Here is a 27,365-nt window from a genome sequence, read left to right as displayed (position 1 = left end):
TTTTTGTCAACTCTAAACCTACTGTACTCTGAAACTCAGCAGGTGTTTCATTCTCCCTCTTCATTCTATAAACTGAACTGTTAATTTCCACCCGTTAACTGACACTTTACACAATAAGTTATGTCTAAGAAAAAAAAGGACACAAAATTCTGCCTGATTTCTTTTATTTATAGTTTTTCAGTTGAAGTACTCGACCATTTTTAGTATTAAGAGTTTTGTTTAAAGCAGACATTGCAAGCAAATCATTTTTAAATGAAGATACATGCAATATTGTACTGTGTACTGTATTTTAGTAAGACAGATCACACTGTTGTTCAGTCTTCTCTACTCTGAGGTTCAGATTCAGGTCATGGGGAGATGAAGCAGCTCCAGAAGATGATGCTCTTGGTGGGGTTGTGCCGGATGAAGAAAAGGAAGGGATGGTCTGCCACGAATCTCTCTTCAATTTCTCTTTTCTTACGGAGAAAAACACCCTGGACATCTACATCACTGCCTCCAGCTGCCTCTGTGCCTTCCACGTTCACCTCCACAGAAGACTTATGCACAACTTTGGGCACCTTTAACGGTCCAGGTGCCATGCCAGATAAGTCACACTTATCATCATCAAACAGATCAGTCATGCCCAGAGTCTTCAGGACCTCCTTCAGATCATATTTCTCCTGCAGCTTAAAGCGGGGCATTATAAGAGTCACATCTGTGGGAATCATATTTTCCGGCTTAGTCCACTCCAGAAGATTCTCATAAGAGATTGATTCTACCAACTTAGAGGAAGGGGAGAAAAATAAGAGACAGACAGGGAGAGACTTTTAATTGTTTCCCATTTGATGTAATACTAAACCTACACAACAATCCAAATTTTCGTGTAGACTTTATCTTAATTATGCAGTTCCAACTGAAGTAAAGCAGTGAGGGAGGTTCATTTGCTGTTCATGTGACTGCCTGTTTTACCTTCGGTAGCCCATCCCTCTGGTTTGGGAGTATAATGAGCATGCTCAGATCTTTATTCGCATAAGGGATCTCCAGAATCCGAGCTTCAGTGGGAAGGGGGATGTTACCCAGAGGAAATGTATCCATCCGACTCATCATTGGCCAATTGAATCCTTTTTGTCCTGACATTTAAAACACAGACAGATTGGACATTAGTGATGCTGATGTGTTATCTGTGCTGATGTCTCACTTCCTTTACAAAAAATAAGTGTACTTCAAGTTCATTTTTATTAAGTATACTTTAGTCCAAGTATATTTTTAAGTACACTATATGTAGTAAGTCTACTAATATCAATGTAATAATCAATGTTACTTGGGACTAAATTGGCTTACTTTTTAGTGGATAAAAGTATACTTTTAAGTACACCTTGTTTAACAGTAGTAACATTGAGAACACAACTAGTTTACATCTAGGTTTTTTGTTTGTACTGCAACTATATTGCAAGTAAACTTATACTTACCAGATATACTGATAGTTTACTAGTCATATACTTGTAGCACATTTTAGTTTACAAAAGCACAATTTGTACTCTCTATAAACTACTAAATGAGTAGTTTTATACTGCAAGTATATGTTTTATTTTAATGAACTTCATCATACTTATAGTTTGCTATTAATATGTTATTTTTGCACTTTAAGTATACTAGGTACTTTCTAGGTATTCATTTTTTATACTTGAAATATAAAAATGCAAAAAAGGTCTGCACTCTAATAATAGTTTAATTAGGTTCAAGCAGGAGATAAAGACAGCCTAAACGTTTGCACTGTTTGCCTTCGTTTTTAAATATACCAAACTGTACTTTAACTTTTCCCCGCCAACTCTTTTTTTTTTTTTTTTTTTTCAGCCAGCCAGCACCCAGCATTTTTGATAATTTTCACAAAAATGTCATGGTCCCCACAATATTTTGTTGTATGAATATGTGAAAACGCAATATATCAAAAGAAAAATACAGAGATCTGCTTAAAAAAAAAAAAAATCTAACTTCATGCTTTCTTTTAAATTTTTTATTTTTTTACCAACACTTGAATATGAGAGTTTAATAAAAAAAAAGTGACACAAGCTAAGAAAATCGTGTTTTTGTCAAAGGCTACATCTGGATCGGATTCAGAACGATGCTCAAAACACAGATGGAGTATCGAGTCCATCAACACCCGAAAGCTTCATATACCTCGTCCTGGGTCGACATTTTATTCGGTAAGGTTAGGCAGTTTTGATTTATGCTGTTTAAATTTCTGTCAATGGCGGGGAAAGGGTTAAGTAGATTTGAAGTAAATTCCTATGTACACTACCAGTCTACTAACCTACACAAAAATTCACATACTCAGAATTACAAATCAGTATTTTCCCAAATTTTTTTATTTTTTTTTTGCAATCTATGTAGTAGGCCTACACACCAACTGACGATGTCGTAATGTTGTTGTTTTCTGTCTTTTTTTTTTTTTGCTCGAGCTCTTTAAAGCAGCAATAATGATCGGCTGTCAATCATTCATTGGCAGAAAAAAAAAAATCTAAAAGTGATGACATTGATATTGTTCCACTATGTCGTTATCATTATAGTTGTGGTGTGAACTTAGGCGATAGTATTGTGTCTCACATCATCCACACACGAACGCAAGCACGGCACAAACAATATCATAAATTTAAACACATCTCATCTTCAGTAGAGAAGTGAACTGATGCTCTGGATCAAACCCTGAGTTGACAGGCAACGTTTATATCAGGCATTGTGATCCGACTAAACCTGATCTAAACCAGGTTAGAGTTGTGTTTTTTGTCAACTCTAAACCTACTCTGAAACTCAGCAGGTGTTTCATTCTTCAAAAGTGTTAAGTAGATTTGTAGTGAATTCCTATGTACACTACCAGTGGACTATCCTAGTCTGGCTATCACCAGACCAAGCTCAATCTTTTAAGATTGAACATTAGTCTGGGGAGTCTGCTCTGTATGTTCTACTGCACAAGAGGCGTGATCAGCGGGCATAGCTCAAATGACTCTGTACGCAATTGGATAGTCCTTCAACCAACCGTTTTCTGCCTGGAAAACTCAATCGAAATCAAATCGCCGGCAGATCAGGCTGGGTTTACCCAGTCCACTAACCTACACAAAAATTCACATACTCAGAATTACAAATCTATATTTTCCAACAATGTAAGTTTATAAGTCACTATGTAAAACTATGTGAAAAACTGATTTAATAGGCTATTCAATTAAAAGTGTAAACAACTATAAGCCAAGTTTACTTGGAATACTTAAGTATATTTTTAAACACAGAACTTGATCAAAAGTAGAAGAATAGGCCAAATAACAGACTTTTCTGTCAGTAGTAGTCAAGTATCTTTAAGTGTAATTTTAAGTATATGTCTGAGAAGTATATAACAAGTAGACTGAAAGTACTGTATACTTTCTTATTTTAGTTTAAAAGAAGTAAACTAATAGCACATTTGAAACAGCACATTTATGTAAGGGTTAGACGAAGAGAGGCCAGATGAGCTGATAAAAATACTAGCACCAAAGCAATAAGGCACAAGAGATCATGCTTTACAGTGATTCGCCACTAGTTGCACAGTGGTTTAGATGTAGATCATCTAGTTTTAGCGTTTTACCATTTTTAGCAGACAAAGCTGAATTGTCTTGACAAAGTTACCTTGTTGGTTAAAATAGGTGCGAAGGACTTGTCCCACTTATCCTTGAAGTGCACTGCGCTGATTAGAACAAGAGTCGTGTCCTTAGTCACATCTCCTTTATCCAACAAATTCTTAATTTCATCTAAAATAGAAAGATAAGAACATCCATCAGAAGAGTGAGAAATTATGAGAATATGGTCTAGAGACTCTAGACTAGTCTAATAGTTAAACAAATTAGCTAAATTAAATTGAATTACTCTCGGTCTTGTCCTGCACCCAGTAGTTGATCAGTGCTCTTGCAACCACAGGATTTGTCTTGAAGTCAATATTCCTCACGCTGGCGTAACACCACTCCTCACACATGTCAAGGAAATCCTAACATCATCAATAGGAAGAGAGGGAACATGGCAGGGATTAAAATAACATCAGTGTTCTGATCCAGGCATCTCACTGAATGACGCATTACTTTACTGTAGATTTCAGGAAGTAAATTAACCATTTGCTGGGCTTTCTCAACCAACTCACGTCATAAAAATTGAGTGTGCTTTCTCCAAACATGCGGTTCACCAGCTTCAGGCTTCTGTACTTCCCTCCTTTGTAGAGCTCCTCATACAGATCGTGGTACATAATTTTCTCATGGTAAAATCGCAGGGTCTTAATAGAAACATAGCAGGATGTTGTTTAATACTGAGTGAAATGTATTCAGAGAATTTGAGACTGTGAAGTTAGAAGTGTTTTGAAGAAAGCATTGTAAAAATGAACATGTATTTCGCGATGTAGAATAGCAGCCACTAATGCATTAAAGGGGACATGTTATGCAAAATTCACTTTTACAAGTTATTTGACAATAAATGTGTCACACAACCACCCTATAATGGCAAAAAATCCACCCACTCTTTTGTTAGATTTCCCATAAATCATAAACAGATCCTCATGGAAACACAATAATGTCTCAGCTACGTGATAAACAATCTAATGTTGTTGGCTGTATCAATAAACACAGTGTTTTTCCGATCCGGTACTACTTTTCCAACTTTTCACAGCCTCTCGCACAGGAAACAGTGTTTTAATAATGCAGTGCTCAAGTTAAAAGAATTTAAACTTTTAAGAAACGCATTTCGACACCTTGTGTTTTCAACTCCCTATGCATTTTTAGAGCATTCATGAACATGAGATGAGAGTTTATAGAGCTATTTGGAGGCTTGAGCTCACCGTATACATCTGTTCGGCAGTTTCGCCACTCGCACCCAGGAGGACCAGGCCCAATGCAGAGGAGATGCTCAGGGGTGAGAATAACACATTGTCCTTGTTGTCCTTACAGAGCACTTTTAACAGGTCAATGGAGAATTTTGTGTTTGCCTCAATCACAGGTTCCATCGTTTAAAGCCTAGAATGAAGAAAATTAACTTTAAACATCATGTTAGACCAGCACAGAAAACAGAAAGGAATGAAAAGATCAGAAAACAAAGTGTACATCCTGTTGAAACCATGTTTTACCTGATGTGCTCTCCTAATATGTGAAATATTATTTATGTGAATTATATTATTATAATATGTGAAATTTTTATATAAAATCAAAACAACAGAACAGCCCAAAACTCGTTAGCTTTAAGAAAGCACTGAAAGGAAGCGTCTTTCCCTCTTAATGAAAAAGAGTTTTCAGTTTTTATCCTGGTCTAATATGCATATGTGCGTTTTACATCCAAACTTTAGAAGTAAAAGTCATCTGGTGGAAATAATGCTGTATAGAGACAATGTTTTCAATAATACTGCCATGAATAGTTTTTATTTTTATCATTTAACCTCAAACAAAGTGCAGTAACTAAAAATAAAGAAAATCAATGATTGTTGGGCCTAATACCCTTTGCCATCAGAGCACCAATTGCTTGATCTGGAAAGTGTCTCAAAAGTGTACAAAAATCTCACTGTAATATTACACTGTTTGGTGAATCTGAAATTAATATTTCTTACTGACACAGTAAAGCAGAAGATAAAAAATTACCATCTTTTTGCGCCATACATGTATATCATATATTTCAACTACTGTTGTAGTTAAAATTCATGAGCTTCTGAAATACTTACCGATAAAGAAAGCGATGATTCGATCTCTCCTTGATACGAGGTGCGTCTTCACAACTGCCCTACTGACACAAGTCTCATTGCTCCCAGTTAGAAATATATATAGAGACACACACACACGCGCGCACACGCACACGCACACGCACACAAACACGCACACAAACAAACAAACACACACACACACACACACACACACACACACACACACACACACACACACACACACACACACACACACACACACACACACACACACACACACACACGTATGTGTGAAAATGTGAGAAATCACCCCATAGGCAACTTATTGTGAAATCTAAATTATCTAAGTACTGTATTTCTGTGAAAATGATTATGTGATTTCCTGTAAATACCTGTGTAACAAGACATAACTCTTTCCAGATAATCTGAAAGATTACCTTGAGCTGGCTTGGGCTCAAGAACATGTATTGATACAAAAAGAAAGCATTTAATGATACAAAAATAAAGCAACAAAATGAATCTGCAGATTGTCCACATCATGCAACATATCTTGGTGCTCCTTTACAAATACAACTTCACATCAATGCTGAATAATATCAGTTGAGACAAGATAAGACACATATTTCTGTATGCTGTTAGAAACTTTCCATAGAGCAAGCATATCTTGGAGAATTGGTGCTGTTCTGTAGGCCCAACAATCATTGAAATGATTTTTATTTGGTTACTTCGCTTCATTTGAGGTTAAATGATAACAAAAAAAATATTCAAGGCAGTATTATTGAAAACTTTATCACTTTACAGAAGTTTTCCACCGGTGGCCATAACTTCTTTAGAGTATGGATGTAAAATGGAAATATATAAAAATATGGAATATATAAAAATATGGAAATTACAGTAGTGGTAGACCGGGATGAAAACTGAAAACCCTTTTCATTGAGAGGGAAAGATGATTATTTATTTTTTTTTTAAGCTAAAGCACTGTCTTTGGACTGTTCTGTTGTTTTGATTGTGATAAAATTCTGCATTTGACTTTTCACATATTAGGACAGCACATTAATGTTGCTTGTCCGTGGCCTGGAACAGGATGTACAGGTTGTTTTCCGATCTGGTCATTCTTGTATTTCTTTACTGTTTTCTGCGCTGGTCTGTTTTTTAGGCTGTAAATGATGGAACCTCTGATTGTGACAAACACAAAATTCTCCATTGACCTGTTCAAACTGTAAAGGCAACACAGTCAATGTGACCCAGATGAAAGCCTGCTTGAGCCGATATGTGTTTGTTTTCTTTTCTTTTATATGTATTCCTGCGCTGCAAATAAAGTTTTAAAAAATATAAAAAAAATCTATGTGAGTGCCTGGATGTTGAATTTTGTCTCTTCTATGCAAAAGGATCTACTTTTAGATAATCTTTTTAGGTAAAGGTAATCTTTTTAGATCCTTTAAAGGCTGTCATGGCCTAGTGGTTAGGGAGTTGAACTGGTAATCCGAAGGTAATCCAGAACCGGTGGGAAATGACTGAGGTGCCCTTGAACAAGGCACCTAACCCCTAATCGCTCCCCGGGCGCCACACAAAGGCTGCCCGCTGCTCTGGGTGTGTGCATCCACGTTTGCAGTGCGTGTGTGTTAGCTACTCACTACTCTGCTCCTAATGTGTGTGCATTAACTTGGATGGGTTAAATGCAGAGGTCAAATTCCAAGTATGGGTTACCATACTTGGCCGTCACGTTTCACTTTCACTTTTCACTTTTACCAAATGCGCTGTTGGTTAATATTTTTTTCTATTACAGACAATGTGTTATTCTCACCCCTGAGCATCTCCTCTGCATTGGGCCTGGTCCTCCTGGTCAAGGGCAAAACTGCCGAACAGATGTATAAGGTGAGCTCAAGCTCAAATAGCATACTCTCTATAAACTGTCATCTCATGCTTATGGATGCTTTAATGCACCGATTGCTGCGATTTTACATTGCAAAATGCACATTTGTTTTTAAAATGCATTCCTCAAAACACTCCTTGCTTCACAGTCTCAAAGAGAGAGAACAGAAACCTGAAGCTGGGTAATTGCATGTTTGGAGAAAGGACACTCGATTTTTATGACGCGAGTTGTTTGAGAAAGCACAGCAAATGGTTAATTTACTTCTTGAAAAGGATAGTATATTGAAGCATCATTCCTGAAGAGTACAATGAGATGCCTGATCAGAACACTAATGTTATTTTAATCCCATGCTGCCATGTTTCCTCTCTTTCTATGGATGATGTTAGGATTTCCATGTGTGACAGGGTGGGTAAGTTCCCTGAACATTTGCGAACCACATGATGTCAGCCGCCGGGACAGTGGGGAACTGGGGTCAGGGAGGAACACACGATTTTTTTGCTCGCCTTATGTCTTGTGCTTTTTGTATTTTTAGGACAAACAACAGTAGATAAGGCAAACAATTTCACACAGAGCACTTGCTGAGGCACAGGTCATAGCAAGGTGAGTCTTGCACAGGCACAGGTCATAGCAAGGTGAGTGAGTCACCCCACCTGTGACGTTCCATCAAGCCATTGGACTGATTTCACACACGTGCTTCAGACACAATCATGAAGAGACGCACTTAGAAAAAACCACTAAGTGGACCCATCCACTTGGTTTTCCTATAACTGTATCTCTAGCTTTAACATAGTCACTATTAACTGTATTTTGAAATTAGTGAAGCAATGAATACAATCACATGTACTCTCGACCCAATCCCAATATCTGTTCTTAAGGGATGTCTCTCGTCAACTAGTCCCCTCATTTTGAACACCTCTCTACTGGTTTTGTTTCCGAAAGCCCTTAAGGTTGCAGCTGTTGCACCAGTCCTTAAAAAGCCTGGATGTGATAAGTCTGACCTACGTGTCATTGTGGCACAACTCCACACACAAGAGGTTCACCTTATTGGCACACCAGCGGCTATTCACAAAAGCACATTATAAATAAAAATGTATTATTATCATCTTAGACAAGTGAATTTATTGAAAGCTACCAGGAAAGCTATAGGCAACTAAGTAACTTATTAAATTCATTCACAATGTGTGCACAAATCTTATGCCTATTAAGTTAATGTCTTCTCACACTGACAGCTTATATTACATGAACCACGTAAATGATATAGCCTATGAAATATATTTGACTGCTGCATGAGGCAGCTCAGATGAGAAGGTTGTGATTATCAGCATTGTGCAATAAACTTGCAGCACCAAATTTGTTAATACTAGTCGGTTATTTCACAGCCTTAACCATACTTCTCGTAAAAAGGGTGGGTAGAGATAAGAGATGATATTCATATTACACATTCTCAGTCATCCCCTTTTCTTTCCTGGAAGAAAGCAGCCACATATGACCATTCCTTGTTGCATGTAACATTAAAAAAGAAAAAAAAATTCAACATTGTATTAATGATTTCGGTGTTTTCCTTTTCATTATTTATCACAAGAATTGTTGTTCATTAGTTACATTTACAAATAAACAACTCAAAATGTATAATGAGCACATCTTCATGATTTCTTAACATTTGCTTTAGGAAAACTGCATCCTGTATTCACTTTACTTAAAGAGATGGTTCGGGGGTAAAATCAACCTAGGGTTCTTTGCACCATGACCTCGAGCCAAACAGGCTTAGAGCAGGCACTAATTGATCCAAGGTTGTATCTCATAATTTACCCCACTAATAATGCCCAGAATGGTACCAAACTTCTACAGTAGTACAAATAGGTTCTGTACTCATAAAACGAGGCATTGGAAAGTTTGTAAGTACATCAGGGCTCGTATTCATAAAGAATCTTAATGCAAAAAGTAGCTCCTAGTGACACAATTCTAAGAAAATTCTTAGAAATGTGGGCGTTTACTCTTAAAATTAAAGAAAAATCCTAGTAAAGAAAAAAGTAATTCAGAAAGCATCTTAACCCTTAAAAGAGGTCTTAAGGTCAAAATTGTTAGGAGCACGGACGAGGACTTTTAAGAGGCTTAAGAGTTTCTTTAGCAGAGGAGAAAATGGCAGAAAGACGAAGAGGGAGAAGAAATGTGTTGCAGACAATGGATGACAGTGAGTTAATAAGACGCTATAGATTAGATCGTGCAGGGATCATGTTTGTGACAGATCTTATTAGAGACACGCTAACATCTCCGACACAGCACAGAAATGCCATAGCGCCAGAAATGAAAGTAATCACTACATTACGATATTTGACAACTGGGAAAATTCCATGTTTGATACATTAAAACCAACATTCAAACCACCACTTAAATAGACATGCCAGCAATCAGTGTAATTGGAAAGAGTGGAACAATTTAAGCCAATCAAATACCTTATAGGAAATTAACAGCATGGTAAATAAAAAAAAAGGATTTATATACACATATATAATGTGTGTGTGTGTGTGTGTGTGTGTGTGTGTGTGTGTGTGTGTGTGTGTGTGTGTGTGTGTGTGTGTGTGTGTGTGTGTGTGTGTGTGTGTGTGTGTGTGTGTGTGAACGGTAAAATAGGAAAAATTACGCATGTAATTTCAAAGTGAAGGCTTAGAATAGACCCTATACTTAAAATCACTTTTTTTTTTTTCCTTCTTGGACAACCAACCAATCACAGTCTTCAAAAGATTGTGTCATACATAGCAATGGGGTCAACCCCGCCTCCTTACTAAGATGAAAGTTTTTGTCTTTTCCTTACTCAGAGTTGCTCTCAGATCGGTCCCGAATCGCTTTTAAGCTAAGACTCCTACATAAAAGTTTTTAAGCTAAATTAAGAGTTTTCTTAGAGGATTCTTAGAATCTTTATGAATACGGGCCCAGAATCTTAATGCAAAGAGTAGCTCCTAGTGACAAAATTCTATGAAAATTCTTAGAAATGTGGGCGTTTACTCTTAAAATTAAAGAAAAAATCCTAGTAAGGAAAAAAAGTAATTCAGAAAGCATCTTAACCCTTAAAAGAGGCCTTAAGGTCAAAATTGTTAGGAGCACGGACGAGGACTTTTAAGAGGCTTAAGAGTTTCTTTAGCAGAGGAGAAAATGGCAGAAAGACGAAGAGGGAGAAGAAATGTGTTGCAGACAATGGATGACAGTGAGTTAATAAGACGCTATATATTAGATCGTGCAGGGATCGTGTTTGTGACAGATCTTATTAGAGACACGCTAACATCTCCAGCACAGAAATGCCATAGCGCCAGAAATGAAAGTAATCACTACATAACGATATTTGGCAGCTGGGAAAATTCCATGTTTGATACATTAAAACCAACATTCAAACCACCACTTAAATAGACATGCCAGCAATCAGTGTAATTGGAAAGAGTGGAACAATTTTTATCATTCTAAGCCAAGCAAATACCTTATAGGAAATTAACAGCATGGTAAATAAAAATAAAAAGGATTTATATACACATATATAGTGTGTGTGTGTGTGTGTGTGTGTGTGTGTGTGTGTGTGTGTGTGTGTGTGTGTGTGTGTGTGTGTGTGTGTGTGTGTGTGTGTGAACAGTCAAATAGGAAAAATTACGCATGTAATTTCAAAGTGAAGGCTTAGAATAGACCCTATACTTAAAATCACTTTTTTCCCCCTTTTTGGACAACCAACCAATCACAGTCTTCAAAAGATTGTGTCATACATAGCAACAGGGTACCCGCCTCCTTACTAAGATGAAAGTTTTTGTCTTTTCCTTACTCAGAGTTGCTCTCAGATCAGTCCCGAATCGCTTTTAAGCTAAGACTCCTACATAAAAGTTTATAAGCTAAATTAACAGTTTTCTGAGAGGATTCTTGGAATCTTTATGAATACGGGCCCTGATGTACTTACAAACTGTCCAATGCCTCGTTTTATGAGTACAGAACCTATTTGTACTACTGTAGAAGTTTGGTACCATTCTGGGCTGGGTTTCCCGATAACGTTGTCTCTTAGCGCGCTACGAAGACTCTTAAGGTATAACTTAACTGAAGGTATACCATTGCTAGGCGTGTTCCCCGAACTATACCTTAGGAAGCCGCTTAAGATATACCTTCTTACGTGCGACGTTACCCGGTGCTGTCCGTGGCGATGGCGCTGAATTGGTTGATATCGATGGCTCGAGAATCAATTATTCTCTCTTGCAGGGGCTGTTTATGTGAGAAAGCTGTGTTCTTTATAAAAGAAGCACTTCAGAAATAGTTGAAATTGCATTTATTAGGAGGACTCATGGGATATTATAAAAAAAATAATCCAAACTATAATAGCCTATAATAGCCTAGCCTACATATTTTTAAATTGTATCATATATTGCTGCCATAATAACCATTTCAAATGTTTACGTGCTTTCTTCTCTTTCCCATTTTTGTTCGCTGAGGTGGAGCTGCGATGAAATATTGTTATTGTAAATACTTTCCAGCATTTCAGTAATAAAAGTGTACATCTCTAACGTATGGTGTTCGGCAGTGATCAAAAAGGATTTAAACAGTGCATTTTGAATCTCTTCTTGTAAACTCAGAGATGTGGATTCAGACGGCAATTAAATTACCACACGACCTGTTTGTCAAAAAACAGTAGGTACTAATTTGGCCAGGGATTTTTACACGGGTTTGGTGAGAAAAAACACTGATATTATGGATTTGGACGGCACTAAAATCACAGACTTACCCCTGTAAATGTTTAAAATACCGTACAAGCCCATGAGAAACAATATTAGCGTCCGAATAGGACTTAACTGACAGTAGCCTATGCTTTCACTGGCCTTTAAAAGCGCTCTTTAATTAAATTGATAATATTGTATAATAATATAATAACAAAATCTAACAACAATCAGTGTAATGACAATTTTATTCTTTGCATGACAACACTTGAATTAGCCTAATTGAACACTGTCTGGGTGTATTAAAACTTCAGAATTATATTCGTATAGCCCTGCAACAGTGATAAGGTAAAGCTAAGAGTGGTCCAGACCAAACTTCCGAACGTTTGACTTACAGAAGGTATACTTAACTAAGAACGTTTCGGGAAACACGTATTAACGATAAGGTACAGCTTAAGGTGTAACTTAAGAACGACGTAGCGTTAAGGAGGTTTCCCAGCCCTGGGCATTATTAATGGGGTAATTTACGAGATACAGCTTTGGATCCATTAGCGCCTGCACTAAAACATCCGTCCGATTTCTCTAAATAAGCTCTAACTTTAATAATGTTCAACCAAGGTAAAAAAGGCTTCTGGGGGGGTTGTTTGGCTCGAGGTCATGGTGCAAAGGACCCTAGGTTGATTTTACTCCGAACCATCCCTTTAAAGCCATCAATGATGCATTTATAGAGGTTAGTAACTGTTTTAACTAAGTTACTAACTTAGTTTTAGTAAACTGTTTTAACCTGTAATATTTATAAGAACACAATGTGGCTATTAATAACAATATATTCACTTATCTTTATAAATACATTCATGGAACCATACAACTGACTAATTAATACTGTGTATAATGGATTATGAGCATTTAAATATATTTGACTGCTGCATGAGGCAGCTCAGATGAGAAGGTTGTGATTATCAGCATTGTGCAATAAACTTGCAGCACCAAATTTGTTAATACTAGTCGGTTATTTCACAGCCTTAACCATACTTCTCGTAAAAAGGGTGGGTAGAGATGAGAGATGATATTCATATTACACATTCTCAGTCATCCCCTCTTCTTTCCTGGAAGAAAGCAGCCACATGTGACCATTCCTTCTGCAAAAAATAAATGGTAACAGTTTCTATGAAGCCCATGCTCATAATGAATTATAGCCCCATTTTATTCTTACTTGTAAGCATTACTATTCTAAAAAAATATATTAATAAAGACTCATTAAGACATATACTGCATTATAAGAACAGTTATAGTTACATTACTATATTTTTTTATAATAAGTCATGCATTTGCTTTTTCAATGTGCATGCTCATAATCATTTATACACTGATTTATAAATGATCAAATATAAAATAGTTCCAGAAACACTTGTTTGCTGTACCAATTAGTTATCAATTATGTCTTCAATGGCTAATGTTTGCATTAGAGGTCATGAATGGTCATTTTGATTAAAATCTAAATCTCCTCAGCCATATAGCAGTTTGAAATTATACTTTAAAAAAATATTGTTGCATGTAACAGTAGTATATACCCTACACCATGTGTCAAAATTTGATTGATGGCTTCCGGTTGTCATTGACCTTTCCGGTCGCCCTTCCGGTCACTATTGTTATTGATTGACCTATTGACCCTTCCTATCCCTTCGATCATGTGTTTTGACAGGTTGACCTTCCGGTGTCTATCCGGCATATGTTGTTATGGTTTGCCCTATTGACCTTGCTATTCTTTGATCATGTGGTTCTGACAGAAGCGTTTGCCCTATTTGAACCTTTTTAGCCCTAGATCATGTGATTTTGACAGAAGCTTTTGCCATTTAACCTTTTTAGCCCTAGATCATGTGTATGACAGAAAATGTGAAGGCGCTGTTAGGATATGTGTCAGCATCTCCACTATGGAGCTTATAATATGACAAAATGATTTGAATTTGAATTGTGTAAATTTGAATTATTTGCAAGTGTAATCTAACTAAATAGAATTTTAGGTGGTAGTTTAAATAGTTCTGAATTTGATTTTTTTTAAACGAATATTGAACGTTTGAAATTTAACAAATTGAAATGTTTTTATGGCTTAATTTTATAGACATGTATTTTCAAACAGCTAGTTTTTTTGTTCTGAATTCGTATAGTGCAAATATTCAGTTTAAAAAAATACAGATTCAAGTTTTCAAGATGAAGAAATTTGGAACTTCAAATTCAGTTTTCTAAAATTCAAGTTCAAAAATTCAAGTTCAAAAATTCAGATCTTACAGAAAGTAGGTCACAGGTCATCCACAGGGAAGAGTAAAGGATCTCAGATAAGTCGAACAGAGCATTTTGGCTGCACTGCAGTAGTTTTCTGCCGCAAACGCGGTGGTGGTTCAAGAGAATCTGTGTATCTTTCGTTCAGTCGTTTTTTTATTTAATATTAAGAGTAGAAAAATGAGAAAACAGCTTGAGTATTAGATTTCTTCTAATATTCTAGTAATAATAGTCCGCTGCAGCAGTTGCACGGAGCTTACAAAACGCGTGTAATGCAACTATAGGCTACATTTAATTTTCTCATCAAACAACTAGACTAACGAATGGCTCGGCACAACAGAAGAGCCTAGACAGGGCCTTCTCTCTGTGTAGACCAGCAGTTGGTCTGAATTTGCTATAACCTATAGCCTATTTTCTCGACTGTATAGGCTAAGTCACGTTTTATCATGAAACACGCTGTGATTTATTCCAAAGTGACTCAGGCATATATAATGCATTTAACGTTAAATAATCTAAATGTTGACTTTCAAAAGTAGGCGCGCCAAGAAGGCTATTCTCTGTATTTTGGTTCATTTTTGGTGAGCGCCAGAAAGATCTAAAGAGCTAAAGCAGCGCATCATGTTGTTTTATTTATTTTTCAATGGCATGATATTTTGTAGTCATTTTTAATGTACACAAATAAAAATATACATTTTACTGTTTCAGATGATGTCATATCATCTGTATGACTAAATAACAGAGTATTAAGTTATTTCCCAGCAGTGGAACAAATCCAAGTGATGGCGCTCGCGCATCGCGCTCTCACACAACGTAGTAGGCTATCAGTTCTGGCGTTGCTTCATATCGCAGACTGCTCATTATCAAAATGAAACACAGTCAACCAAACATATAAAAAGTTATTCTGCATAATTTAATTGGTCTGTTGTACAATATGAAGGGCAAGCTGTGCCGCACACAGTCCTACTCCAAACATTTCCCTTGCTGTGAAGACGCTGATTTAGCCTATACGTGTATTTTGGGACTCGACTGAAGTATGACGCCTTTTTATTTGTATTATAATATAATATATTAAAATACATAATCTTCTGAGTTTTATGATGTAGGCCTTGTGTGTTTTATTAAAATGTATTATAATTTACATCTCAAAAGGATGCGCTTTGTGCATTCTCTGACATTATATTTATTTATTTAATTAAAGGTAGGGTAGGTAATCCTGTTCAGAAACACTTTTTTTTATACTGGGTGAAATGGTCCTTCCATCCTGATAGTAGTCAATACATTATGTGTTTAGAAAAAGGAATGAAAAAAATCAGACCTCTGTAGCAGCTGCAGGACAGTAAAAACTCTGACCAATCACTGCCATTCGGTGCGAATGTAAAGAACCAATCAGATGCCTTCATGTCTCGTGCCCGCCCCGAGCCCCACTGCGCGCGCTGCCCGGCGTGCACTCATCACATGTCACCGTTCCCGGAAATATTCAGCTCAAAGCACCTGCATATGCAGTCAGCGAAGGCAAACAAGGCAAAAACTACTTCCTCGGACCCTGCCCGCGCTCTTGAACGACCTCCTCTGCTTCGCCCTCGACCCCGGACCTGTCCTCGAGCCGACGATGCGGTACTTTTCTCCGGACTCGGAGTGTACGTTAGTCTTCATTAGAGTCAACAATGTTTTCATCATGGAAACTCTTACATGCAAAACACCGTATATGTTATGAATCTTACACGAAATTCATCTTCATCACAGTGTAACTGATGGTAATGGAAAAACGTGTATCAATGCAACCTGTTTTTAGTTTTGCCTTATAAATATAGCTCGTTACCGAATGAAACTTTACCATTATCGATATGCTAGCTTGATAGTGAGTACTAAAAGAAATCTTATTTGTTTATATTCATAGTGATAAAGTTAGGTATTTTATTACATGTGATTCTGACATGATGTCACTGTATGTACTGCGCTCCTTCCTCTCCACTCGTCTCAGGTAATAAATGCGTCTTGTTCCAGCCTGAGCGTTTGGCGTCGCGCGTTCATGTGTTTTGGGGGCGTGGCTTTGGAAGGAGCTCAGAAGGGAGGGGGTGGAGTGAATGGAAATAATGAGCTGTGTTTATTGCAGATTAAAATGTCTACAGTCACTCGATTTTTATATTTTCTTTTTCAGAGTACTTACATTTTAATTATGTATTGGTATATAAAGACAGTTTAAACAAATTTGGAATGTTTTTTTTTTAGAAAAATGATTACCTACCCTACCTTTAATATTGAGTATCAATTGATGTTAAACAAAACGGTGTGTTATTTTCTCTGGCAACTAAACTTTCAAAAAACAAACAAACAAAAAAAAAACTTCCAAAGCAAAGCCATTGTGCGTTCTCTCCTCGCTCCGCAGCTTTTCCACACAGATTTTGAGAACTGGCCAGCTAAAAAAAATAGGCCAAAGAAGTAGACTAACGGCTAGTGTCCGGGAAATGCGAGGTACGTTCATATTTATAAATAAACATAACTGATTTTGTCTACACCTAAATACATTTCCTAATAATAACAGTGATTAAGCCCAAATGTGGGTGGGTTTTTTGCCCAAATGGTCTCCACTCTATGCATTTTGTAATAATACAGCAACATTTTTTAACTGACCGTATTTGCCAGAAAATAAGTCGCATGCACATGAGTGCAAGTCACACCGGATCATGTTGAGAGAGAAAGGCGTCATCATTTTTTTTATATTTTTTTTATATTAGCCTATTCAGCAATAGTGTAAAAGACCTGTAAATAAAATACAACATTTACATGATAAACACTATTAACATGTAGGCTATGTGTTGCCTATTTTACTTTCCCTTATGACAAATGAATGCAGAAAACAACAAGAATGAAAAATAAGTATGTAGGCTAGGCTATAATAAAATAATATATAGGCTACAGACTATAAAAATAGCCTATATTGTGCCCTTTATAAACGCCAAGCCTAAACAAATTTATTTAAATCGAAACGGTCGCGCATCTCTCATTCAGTCAAAAGTTTTCATTGCAATGTAACATGTGGATGCTAACTATTAATATAAAGAAGACTTCATACTTCAGTCGAGTCCCAAAATACACGTAGGCCTATAGGCTAAATAAGCGTCTTCACAGCAAGGGAAATGTTTGGAGTAGGACTGTGTGCGGCACAGCTTGCCCTTTATATTGTACAACAGACCAATTAAATTATGCAGAATAACTTTTTATATGTTTGGTTGACTGTGTTTCATTTTGATAATGAACAGTCTGCGATATGAAGCAATGCCAGAACTGATAGCCTACTACGTTGTGTGAGAGCGCGATGCGCGAGCGCCATCACTTGGATTTGTTCCACTGCTGGGAAATAACTTAATACTCTGTTATTTAGTCATACAGATGATATGACATCATCTGAAACAGTAAAATGTATATTTTTATTTGTGTACATTAAAAATGACTACAAAATATCATGTCATTGAAAAATAAATAAAACAACATGATGCGCTGCTTTAGCTCTTTAGATCTTTCTGGCACACACCAAAAATGAACCAAAATACAGAGAATAGCCTTCTTGGCGCGCCTACTTTTGAAAGTCAACATTTAGATTATTTAACGTTAAATGCATTATATATGCCTGAGTCACTTTGGAATAAATCACAGCGTGTTTCATGATAAAACGTGACTTAGCCTATACAGTCGAGAAAATAGGCTATAGGTTATAGCAAATTCAGACCAACTGCTGGTCTACACAGAGAGAAGGCCCTGTCTAGGCTCTTCTGTTGTGCCGAGCCATTCGTTAGTCTAGTTGTTTGATGAGAAAATTAAATGTAGCCTATAGTTGCATTACACGCGTTTTGTAAGCTCCGTGCAACTGCTGCAGCGGACTATTATTACTAGAATATTAGAAGAAATCTAATACTCAAGCTGTTTTCTCATTTTTCTACTCTTAATATTAAATAAAAAAACGACTGAACGAAAGATACACAGATTCTCTTGAACCACCACCGCGTTTGCGGCAGAAAACTACTGCAGTGCAGCCAAAATGCTCTGTTCGACTTATCTGAGATCCTTTACTCTTCCCTGTGGATGACCTGTGACCTACTTTCTGTAAGATCTGAATTTTTGAACTTGAATTTTTGAACTTGAATTTTAGAAAACTGAATTTGAAGTTCCGAATTTCTTCATCTTGAAAACTTGAATCTGTATTTTTTTTTACTGAATATTTGCACTATACGAATTCAGAACAAAAAAACTAGCTGTTTGAAAATACATGTCTATAAAATTCAGCCATAAAAACATTTCAATTTGTTAAATTTCAAACGTTCAATATTCGTTTAAAAAAAATCAAATTCAGAACTATTTAAACTACCACCTAAAATTCAATTTAGTTAGATTACACTTGCAAATAATTCAAATTTACACAATTCAAATTCAAATCATTTTGTCATATTATAAGCTCCATACTCCTCCGCATTCCAGAGCACATTGTGTCCCCCTTTGGAATGAGAGAAGAAAAAAGACTGTAAGTGTGTCACACAACCATTGAAAAAAATAAAAATAATTATACAAGCAGTTAAATGTTTATAGAGCGCTGAAGAAAAAACAGTTTATGAAAATCAGTATGGTGTCTATCGCACAAAAGAATAAATGAATAAGGATAAAAGAATACATCATACAATATATAATATCATACTAAAACCTACCACAAAAAAGTTGAAAAACATTCTGTTCTTTAAAAGTATATAAATAAATTGCTTATAATATAAAATCACAGAGTGGTTCTCTCTCTCTCTCTCTCTCTCTCTCTCTCTCTCTCTCTCTCTCTGACTCAGAGGGGCCTCTGTGCATCATGTCAGAGCGTATGTAATGTTAGTCTGCTAACGCATTTCCAGAGACAAAGTTTTGTTCATACTAAATTTATTTCAAAATATAATCGTAAAAGTTTAAATATTATCTTTTAAAATGAAAGACTGTTTAAATTAAATCTTTAAAGTTTGAATACATACGCATCTTCTATTTATCTTTTAGAAGATTACTGTAATGATTTTGTTTAACGGTAACCTAAAGTATAATTGTTATTAAACAATGTCTGTTCAAAAACTTTAGATGGTTGAAAAACTGTACTTAGTCAATCATAATTTTTTGTCCATGCGGGGGTTTCAATTTTTATGTTGGGGGCTTTCCATAGAATCCATAGAATATTGCATATTCTATCCCGTACACCTAAACACGACCATCGCAGAAAACTATAAAATAAATAATTTAATATCATTTCTAAGCTGTGTTGTGTGCGCACACACGCGGTTCTAAAAAATCTCTATTTTAAATTAAATTATTAATAAATATATAACCAATGAATAATAACATACAGTATGTTACTAAAATGTATTTAAGAAATGTAAACAAAGTTTTAGCTAAATAAATATATAAATAAAAACACCTTACATTTCCAGAGAGGCGAAGTAGTTCTTTATGCAACGATAAAAAACAATCCAAAAAGCAAATAGTTGACCAGATGAGCCTCGGGGGGGCAATGTCACAGTAAATCTAGTCTGCGTTCCAGAGTACATCCAGAGTTTTATACTAAATTCATTTAAAAGCATAGCCTTATAAATTAGATATTTTAAAATTAAAAGACTGTTTAAATCAAATCTTTAAAGTTTTATCTTCTATTTATCTTCTTAGAAGACTTATGTTTTTTTTTTTACTAAACAGCGTCTGTTCAAAACTTTAGATTTAAATAAAAGCAAAAATTATGCTTAGATCTTATTTATACAAAAATATTTCAAACAGTATTTTTGTCAATACAACATGAAACATGTTGTCAAAGTTTGTCACAATGTTTTTGTTGTTGTTGTTGTTATGTTGTTTTTAAGAAATCCGAGGACTCCACGTTGCTCTTATTTAGACTAAGTTTGTATCATTTGGAAAATCACCACACAATTTCAGAGATGCGATGTGTGATAAGTAAAGTGTCACGGTTTTGGTCTGGTTTTGTTCTTGTCATGTTTGCTTCCTTGTCTGTCGTGTGATCCCTTGTAGTCATGTGATCCTGCCATGTGTCTTGTCATGAGTTTATTGTCTGATTGTTTGATCATTGTTCACAGGTGTCCCTTGTCTAGTCATTAGTCTTGTGTGTATTTAAGCCCTCATGTTTGCCATGTGTCGGGGTCTTGTATTGCTGATGTAACCACTTAGTAGGTTCATGTTCCTGAGATTGTTTTCGCCATGCCTTGCCATGTTTTTTGTTTCTATGTCTGATTATCATTAAACTGCAGTAGGGTCCTTGATGGGACCATGGAGGCCGCGCCGCCATGGCCACCTGAACTGTCTGGTCCACCTTGGCCACCTGAACTGTCTGGTCCACCTTGGCCACCTGAACTGTCTGGTCCACCTTGGCCACCTGAACTGCCTGGTCCACCCTGGCCACCTGAACTGCCTGGTCCACCCTGGCCACCTGAACTGCCTGGTCCACCCTGGCCACCTGAACTGCCTGGTCCACCCTGGCCTCCTGCACTGCCGGATCCGCCCTGGCCTCCTGCACTGCCGGATCCGCTCTGGCCTCCTGCACTGCCGGATCCGCCCTGGCTTCCTGCACTGCCGGATCCGCCCTGGCTTCCTGCACTGCCGGATCCGCCCTGGCTTCCTGCACTGCCGGATCCGCCCTGGCTTCCTGCACTGCCGGATCCGCCCTGGCTTCCTGCACTGCCGGATCCGCCCTGGCTTCCTGCACTGCCGGATCCGCCCACGCCTTGCCACGGCCCAGGTCCGCCCACGCCATGCCACGGCCCAGGTCCGCCCACGCCATGCCACGACCCAGGCCCGTCCACGCCATGCCACGTCCCATGTCCTGTCCCCCTGCACGGGCCTGGCCCACCATCCCTCCCCCATGACCTCCTCCACTCCACCACCCTCCTGGAATTATGTTGTGTTTTGATTTTGTTGGGCGTCGGGAGACGCCCTTAGAGGGGGGGATTCTGTCACGGTTTTGGTCTGGTTTTGTTCTTGTCATGTTTGCTTCCTTGTCTGTCGTGTGATCCCTTGTAGTCATGTGATCCTGCCATGTGTCTTGTCATGAGTTTATTGTCTGATTGTTTGATCATTGTTCACAGGTGTCCCTTGTCTAGTCATTAGTCTTGTGTGTATTTAAGCCCTCATGTTTGCCATGTGTCGGGGTCTTGTATTGCTGATGTAACCACTTAGTAAGTTCATGTTCCTGAGATTGTTTTCGCCATGCCTTGCCATGTTTTTTGTTTCTATGTCTGATTATCATTAAACTGCATTTGGGTTCTACATACGCTTGCTTCAGTGGACTTAGTTACATAAAGTTTGTCTTGAGCGAATATTTAATTTTACTCGTCTTGATTCAAAGCATGATCTTACTGGTAGCTATGATCAATTACATGTATAAGATCATTTTTACTTGTATCTCCCGAACTATCCTTAATCAGTGTGGAAACACACAAGGTGAAACCCTTTACTGAGAATATACTATCGGTTATCTACTCAAAATATATGTAGAAGTTTAAATCCGGTGTTTAAAATCTGTCTGGTGGCCGCATGAACAGACTTTGGGTAGAGCTATAGCAGGAAGCATGCCCTTTGACCTCCTCAATTGTGGAGTTTTTTTTTTGTTAAAGACCCTACTACAAGTTAGTTCTCCCAAAAGAATTTCTCCCATCTAGCGGTGAAATTGTATTCTGCATTTAAACAAATAGTGCTCTCTAGCGCCTCGCTTTTTGCAACTGCATGTTGCAACTGCGGTAGCCGTTATGTGTCAAGAATCTATGACAACATGTCTTCCAATAGCACTTCATCGAGTTTAATTGTACATGTTCTACTGTTATGCTGCCTATATAATGATTTACACAAGCAAGCAATGAAAAAAGCTTGTAATTTAGACCGTAACTTTGACTCACCCGTCGAGAAGAAAGCAGACAACTTCCCTTTCAAAGTCTTTCTCCTTCATTAGCTCTTTCCACCTGGGAGAAGCTATCCCGATATTTATTTACATCCCGATAAATTAAATTTTTGCTTTTTGGCCACGAGGATTCCTTCTCCTGTGGCTCGGCATAAGTATGATCCAGCATTATATTGTACCGTGCAGTGCAGCATTTTCAAATTTGCCGGGGGCAGTATCAACGCCTCTCATAAGGGTTAGGATTCCTGGTTTTCACCCAGGTGGCCCGGGTTTGACTCCCGGTGTGGGAAGATAATTTTTTTATATTGCCAACAAAATTCAAGTTATTCAAGTTCATCAATAATCATTTTTAGTTATTCATAGTCTTAGAGGCCTACACGAACTGCAGAAACAAGAAGAAGATATGTAAAAACTCATAAATGCTGTTTCAGTACTATGAATCATTTTCACAAATACAATTATATTGAATTCAGAAAATTTCACTATGGAATATTTACTTTATCTATCATAATTTCAATTTAGTATGTCATCATTTAAATTTTTCATCTCATAATTATGGCGCATAGTCATAATTTAAATTTAAACTTTTTAAGTCATAATTTCGACTTTTTGTCATAATTATTACTTAATTCAGAATTACAATTTTTGTCAATTACGCCTTTTTTTTTATGTAATACTTAAAACGTTTTTTAAGTCATAATTTGGTAGCACTATTTTGATGGTCCTTTTGAACGTGCTGTTGACTATAGTAGTGTTGCACCTGCATGTCCACTAACTCGCTTGTGAGAGTCAGACTGTGTAAAGTAAACTCTCATTAGTGTTAGTAGAGTATTAGTGGACTTGGTAGGGTTAGAACAAGTTGAGATATAGTTGAGTTACTTATAGTCAGTACTAGAATATCTGTTGGGGAGCATCACAATAAAGAGTTAGCAGATATTGAGCACAGTCTATTTTTTCAGATATTTAAATGACAAAATACCATTTTTCAACCGATTGATTCTAGGCCTTGCATCACTCTGGTGTCTAAAAATACACCCAAAGATACTAAGTAGGAGATATCTAACTGTATATTGTGAACATTCCATTATCTGTTTATTTGGGGTCAGAGAACATCCTCAGCTCATACATCTCTTTAATTTTGTGCTGGATGTTAGTTAAAAGATGAAGGTATTAGTTAATAACAAACAAACAAAAACTTTAAATCAACATAATATTAATAAAATATGGTAGAATTACAATTACAGTTTGGAAATGACTTCCATAATATTTTATTTTATTTACAAAGTTGTGCGTTGTGAGTGAGACATCGCAGTGTTAGAGAAATCTAACATTGCGTGGTTGCGCTACGTCTGAAGCTTAGTAATCAACATGCATTTATGTAGGACTGTCAACATTTTTAGGGCCCGAGCACCGATGGTGTGAGGACCCTCTTGGAATTGCTCTGTTTATTATTAAAATATTTTAATTTTGTATTTTTGATTGTATTTTACAATTTTTTCTTAAAAATGTTGTGTCAGACGAATTGGGTAGCATGATTATCTTGTTTAATCATGTAAGTCCATATTTATCAGGTTGATGTTTGTAGAAATAAGCAAAATACATTTATAAAACAAAAAGAACCAGTTAATGGCCTTGTGTCAGACTTTGTGACACTTAACTTTTTATTCTAACTAGATTATCCTTTGAAAAGTGTAATACAGTATTTGATTTTTACACACACAGTGTTTTCGCCAACTGGCCTACCCCTGAAGTTATGACTTCTGAAGGCCTAGAATCAATCGGTTGAAAAATGGTATTTTGTCATTTAAATATCTGAAAAAATAGACTGTGCTCAATATCTGCTAACTCTTTATTGTGATGCTCCCCAACAGATATTCTAGTACTGACTATAAGTAACTCAACTATATCTCAACTTGTTCCAACCCTACCAAGTCCACTAATACTCTACTAACACTAATGAGAGTTTACTTTACACAGTCTGACTCTCACAAGCGAGTTAGTGGACATGCAGGTGCAACACTACTATAGTCAACAGCACGTTCAAAAGGACTATCAAAATAGTGCTACCAAATTATGACTTAAAAAACGTTTTAAGTATTACATTAAAAAAAAGGCGTAATTGACAAAAATTGTAATTCTGAATTAAGTAATAATTATGACAAAAAGTCGAAATTATGACTTAAAAAGTTTAAATTTAAATTATGACTATGCGCCATAATTATGAGATGAAAATTTTTTAATGATGACATACTAAATTGAAATTATGATAGATAAAGTAAATATTCCATAGTGAAATTTTCTGAATTCAATATAATTGTATTTGTGAAAATGATTCATAGTACTGAAACAGCATTTATGAGTTTTTACATATCTTCTTCTTGTTTCTGCAGTTCGTGTAGGCCTCTAAGACTATGAATAACTAAAAATGATTATTGATGAACTTGAATAACTTGAATTTTGTTGGCAATATAAAACAATTGTCTTCCCATACCGGGAGTCAAACCCGGGCCACCTGGGTGAAAACCAGGAATCCTAACCCTTATGAGAGGCGTTGATACTGCCCCCGGCAAATTTGAAAATGCTGCACTGCACGGTACAATATAATGCTGGATCATACTTATGCCGAGCCACAGGAGAAGGAATCCTCGTAGCCAAAAAGCAAAAATTTTATTTATCGGGATGTAAATAAATATCGGGATAGCTTCTCCCAGGTGGAAAGAGCTAATGAAGGAGAAAGACTTTGAAAGGGAAGTTGTCTGCTTTCTTCTCGACGGGTGAGTCAAAGTTACGGTCTAAATTACAAGCTTTTTTCATTGCTTGCTTGTGTAAATCATTATATAGGCAGCATAACAGTAGAACATGTACAATTAAACTCGATGAAGTGCTATTGGAAGACATGTTGTCATAGATTCTTGACACATAACGGCTACCGCAGTTGCAACACGCAGTTGCAAAAAGCGAGGCGCTAGAGAGCACTATTTGTTTAAATGCAGAATACAATTTCACCGCTAGATGGGAGAAATTCTTTTGGGAGAACTAACTTGTAGTAGGGTCTTTAACAAAAAAAAACAAAAAAAAAACTCCACAATTGAGGAGGTCAAAGGGCATGCTTCCTGCTATAGCTCTACCCAAAGTCTGTTCATGCGGCCACCAGACAGATTTTAAACACCGGATTTAAACTTCTACATATATTTTGAGTAGATAACCGATAGTATATTCTCAGTAAAGGGTTTCACCTTGTGTGTTTCCACACTGATTAAGGATAGTTCGGGAGATACAAGTAAAAATGATCTTATACATGTAATTGACCTTTCGCCGAGCCCCGCCCCCCTTAGTTACTGTTGCTACGTCCGACAAACAAATGGTCAAACACGACCAGCGCGACAGATTGCCATGACGGGAAGAGGTATACCCGTGCGTGTCAGTGACCTTTTTTTGGAGTAATACCTCCGCGATATCCTCCAGATCGAGGCAAAAGGGGTTACAGTATGCCGTGGAGGGATATATTCGAAATATAAAAATACACAATGAAGGAGACACGACTACTATCGAGGCTAATGCTTACCGGTCTCAAGCGAAATCTGAGAAACCCCGTGACAATCGCAGAAAAATCTCTAATACCCACGCAATCGACATAAACACTTGCAGACGGTACCTTGGAAGTTTGTGATCAACCAGCATCCCCAGGCATCGTAGACCTCTTCTTCTGTCTTGAGTTTCTCCGATTTGTTGCAGACAATCGCAGTTATCTGAGCTGTTAGCTATATTTTGCTCATTTTTATTAGCAAATTAGATTTTTATTGTTTTGTTCCAGTTCAGCCCTGCTAACGTTATGTGCTTTGTTATTGGGGAAGGGAAAAAAACTAACGTTAGGGTTGCCAAATGTCGCGTATTTTGGGCATCATTTATTTGTCATAATTAATAATGCATAATTTATATCTCCCTTGTCCTGTTTTTTTTTTTACTGCAAAGCTGATCTAACCACTGACTGATACAGCAGCAGTGCTGATCACGACACCTGTTATCATCCTATCAATAATAATAATAATATAATATATTATGATTTAATATATCATTATTTAGGGACAAATCATTGTTTGATTTACCGCTCCGAGCGGGACTTTCAATGTCAGCATTTTGATTTCGGCAAATCATAGGCGAATGCAAACAACGTGATTATTGATTCCAACATCCACCCACGCAAGAAAACGTGCAACCTAACGTTACCTGAGGGAATAATACGCTGATTTACTGATCAATAAATATTTCTGATTGTTATCAATGTAGAAAACTGTTTTTTGTTTTGTTTTGTTTTTCAGGATTCTTTGGTTAATAGAAAGTTTCAGAGTTTTCTGAAATAGAAAGCTTTTCTAACGTTATAAATGTCTATACTGTCACTTTTGATAAATTGAATGCATCCTTGCCAATTACTTTTCTTAATTTCTTAAAAAATCTTACTGACCCCAAATTACTTTTACTGGTTCTTTGTGGCAAGCTTTATGCGCGCGATCGTGCGCTTGAGTGCGGCTATATTACGTAAACGCTCATTATCCTGTAGGCTAATGCTATATAGCCTATTTAAATAATTCAATCAATATAAAGGGGCGATTTGTCCACTAATGGCTTAAATGAATAACTATAGTCGATTAGAAAATGTTTTTTGTCGGAGGCAGCCCTTATTCCACATATTTACAAACGCCGTGGGCGCACCGCTTCACCATCTTGCTTGGAGAATGTTTGTCGGACATGCTCACATAGTAACGGTTGCTATGATGTGTGATTGGACAATGGCCGTTTTGGGGGAGGGGCCGGCGAAAGGTCAATTGATCATAGCTACCAGTAAGATCATGCTTTGAATCAAGACGAGTAAAATTAAATATTCGCTCAAGACAAACTTTACTTATCACACATCGCGTCTCTGAAATTGTGTGGTGATTTTCCAAATGA

General features: G+C 36.9%; 2 protein-coding genes across 3 annotated transcripts in view; both read right to left on the bottom strand.

The window, feature by feature from the left end:
• Positions 1-5,847, bottom strand: part of LOC309482628 (leukocyte elastase inhibitor-like) — a 49,838-nt gene extending 43,991 nt beyond the window's left edge. The window contains exons 1-5 of one of the 2 annotated variants that reach the window (XM_082148094.1): positions 5,696-5,847; positions 4,826-5,000; positions 4,139-4,267; positions 3,871-3,988; positions 3,634-3,755 (exon numbers count right to left, since the gene is read on the bottom strand). In XM_082148094.1, the coding sequence (XP_082004220.1) occupies positions 3,634-3,755; positions 3,871-3,988; positions 4,139-4,267; positions 4,826-4,990 (534 nt within the window). In that variant the 5' untranslated portion in view covers positions 4,991-5,000; positions 5,696-5,847. The remainder of the gene's footprint in view (positions 1-3,633; positions 3,756-3,870; positions 3,989-4,138; positions 4,268-4,825; positions 5,001-5,695) is intronic. The other variant, XM_082148095.1, reaches the window with a different exon arrangement.
• Positions 148-1,146, bottom strand: LOC309482638 (serpin B4-like). Its single transcript, XM_082148106.1, has 2 exons — positions 949-1,146; positions 148-761 (listed from the first exon to the last, which is right to left on the bottom strand). Exons 1-2 carry the CDS (start codon positions 1,114-1,116, stop codon positions 348-350), a joined length of 582 nt encoding a protein of 193 aa, XP_082004232.1. The 5' UTR covers positions 1,117-1,146; the 3' UTR covers positions 148-347.
• Positions 5,848-27,365: the final 21,518 nt, after the last annotated feature.

The sequence above is a fragment of the Leuciscus leuciscus genome (genome assembly GCF_965113295.1).
Source record: "Leuciscus leuciscus genome assembly, chromosome: 19".
In the NCBI taxonomy this organism is placed as follows: domain Eukaryota; kingdom Metazoa; phylum Chordata; class Actinopteri; order Cypriniformes; family Leuciscidae; genus Leuciscus; species Leuciscus leuciscus.
The sequence above is the reverse complement of the archived record's forward strand: the minus strand, read 5'-3'. Positions and strand labels throughout refer to the sequence as shown.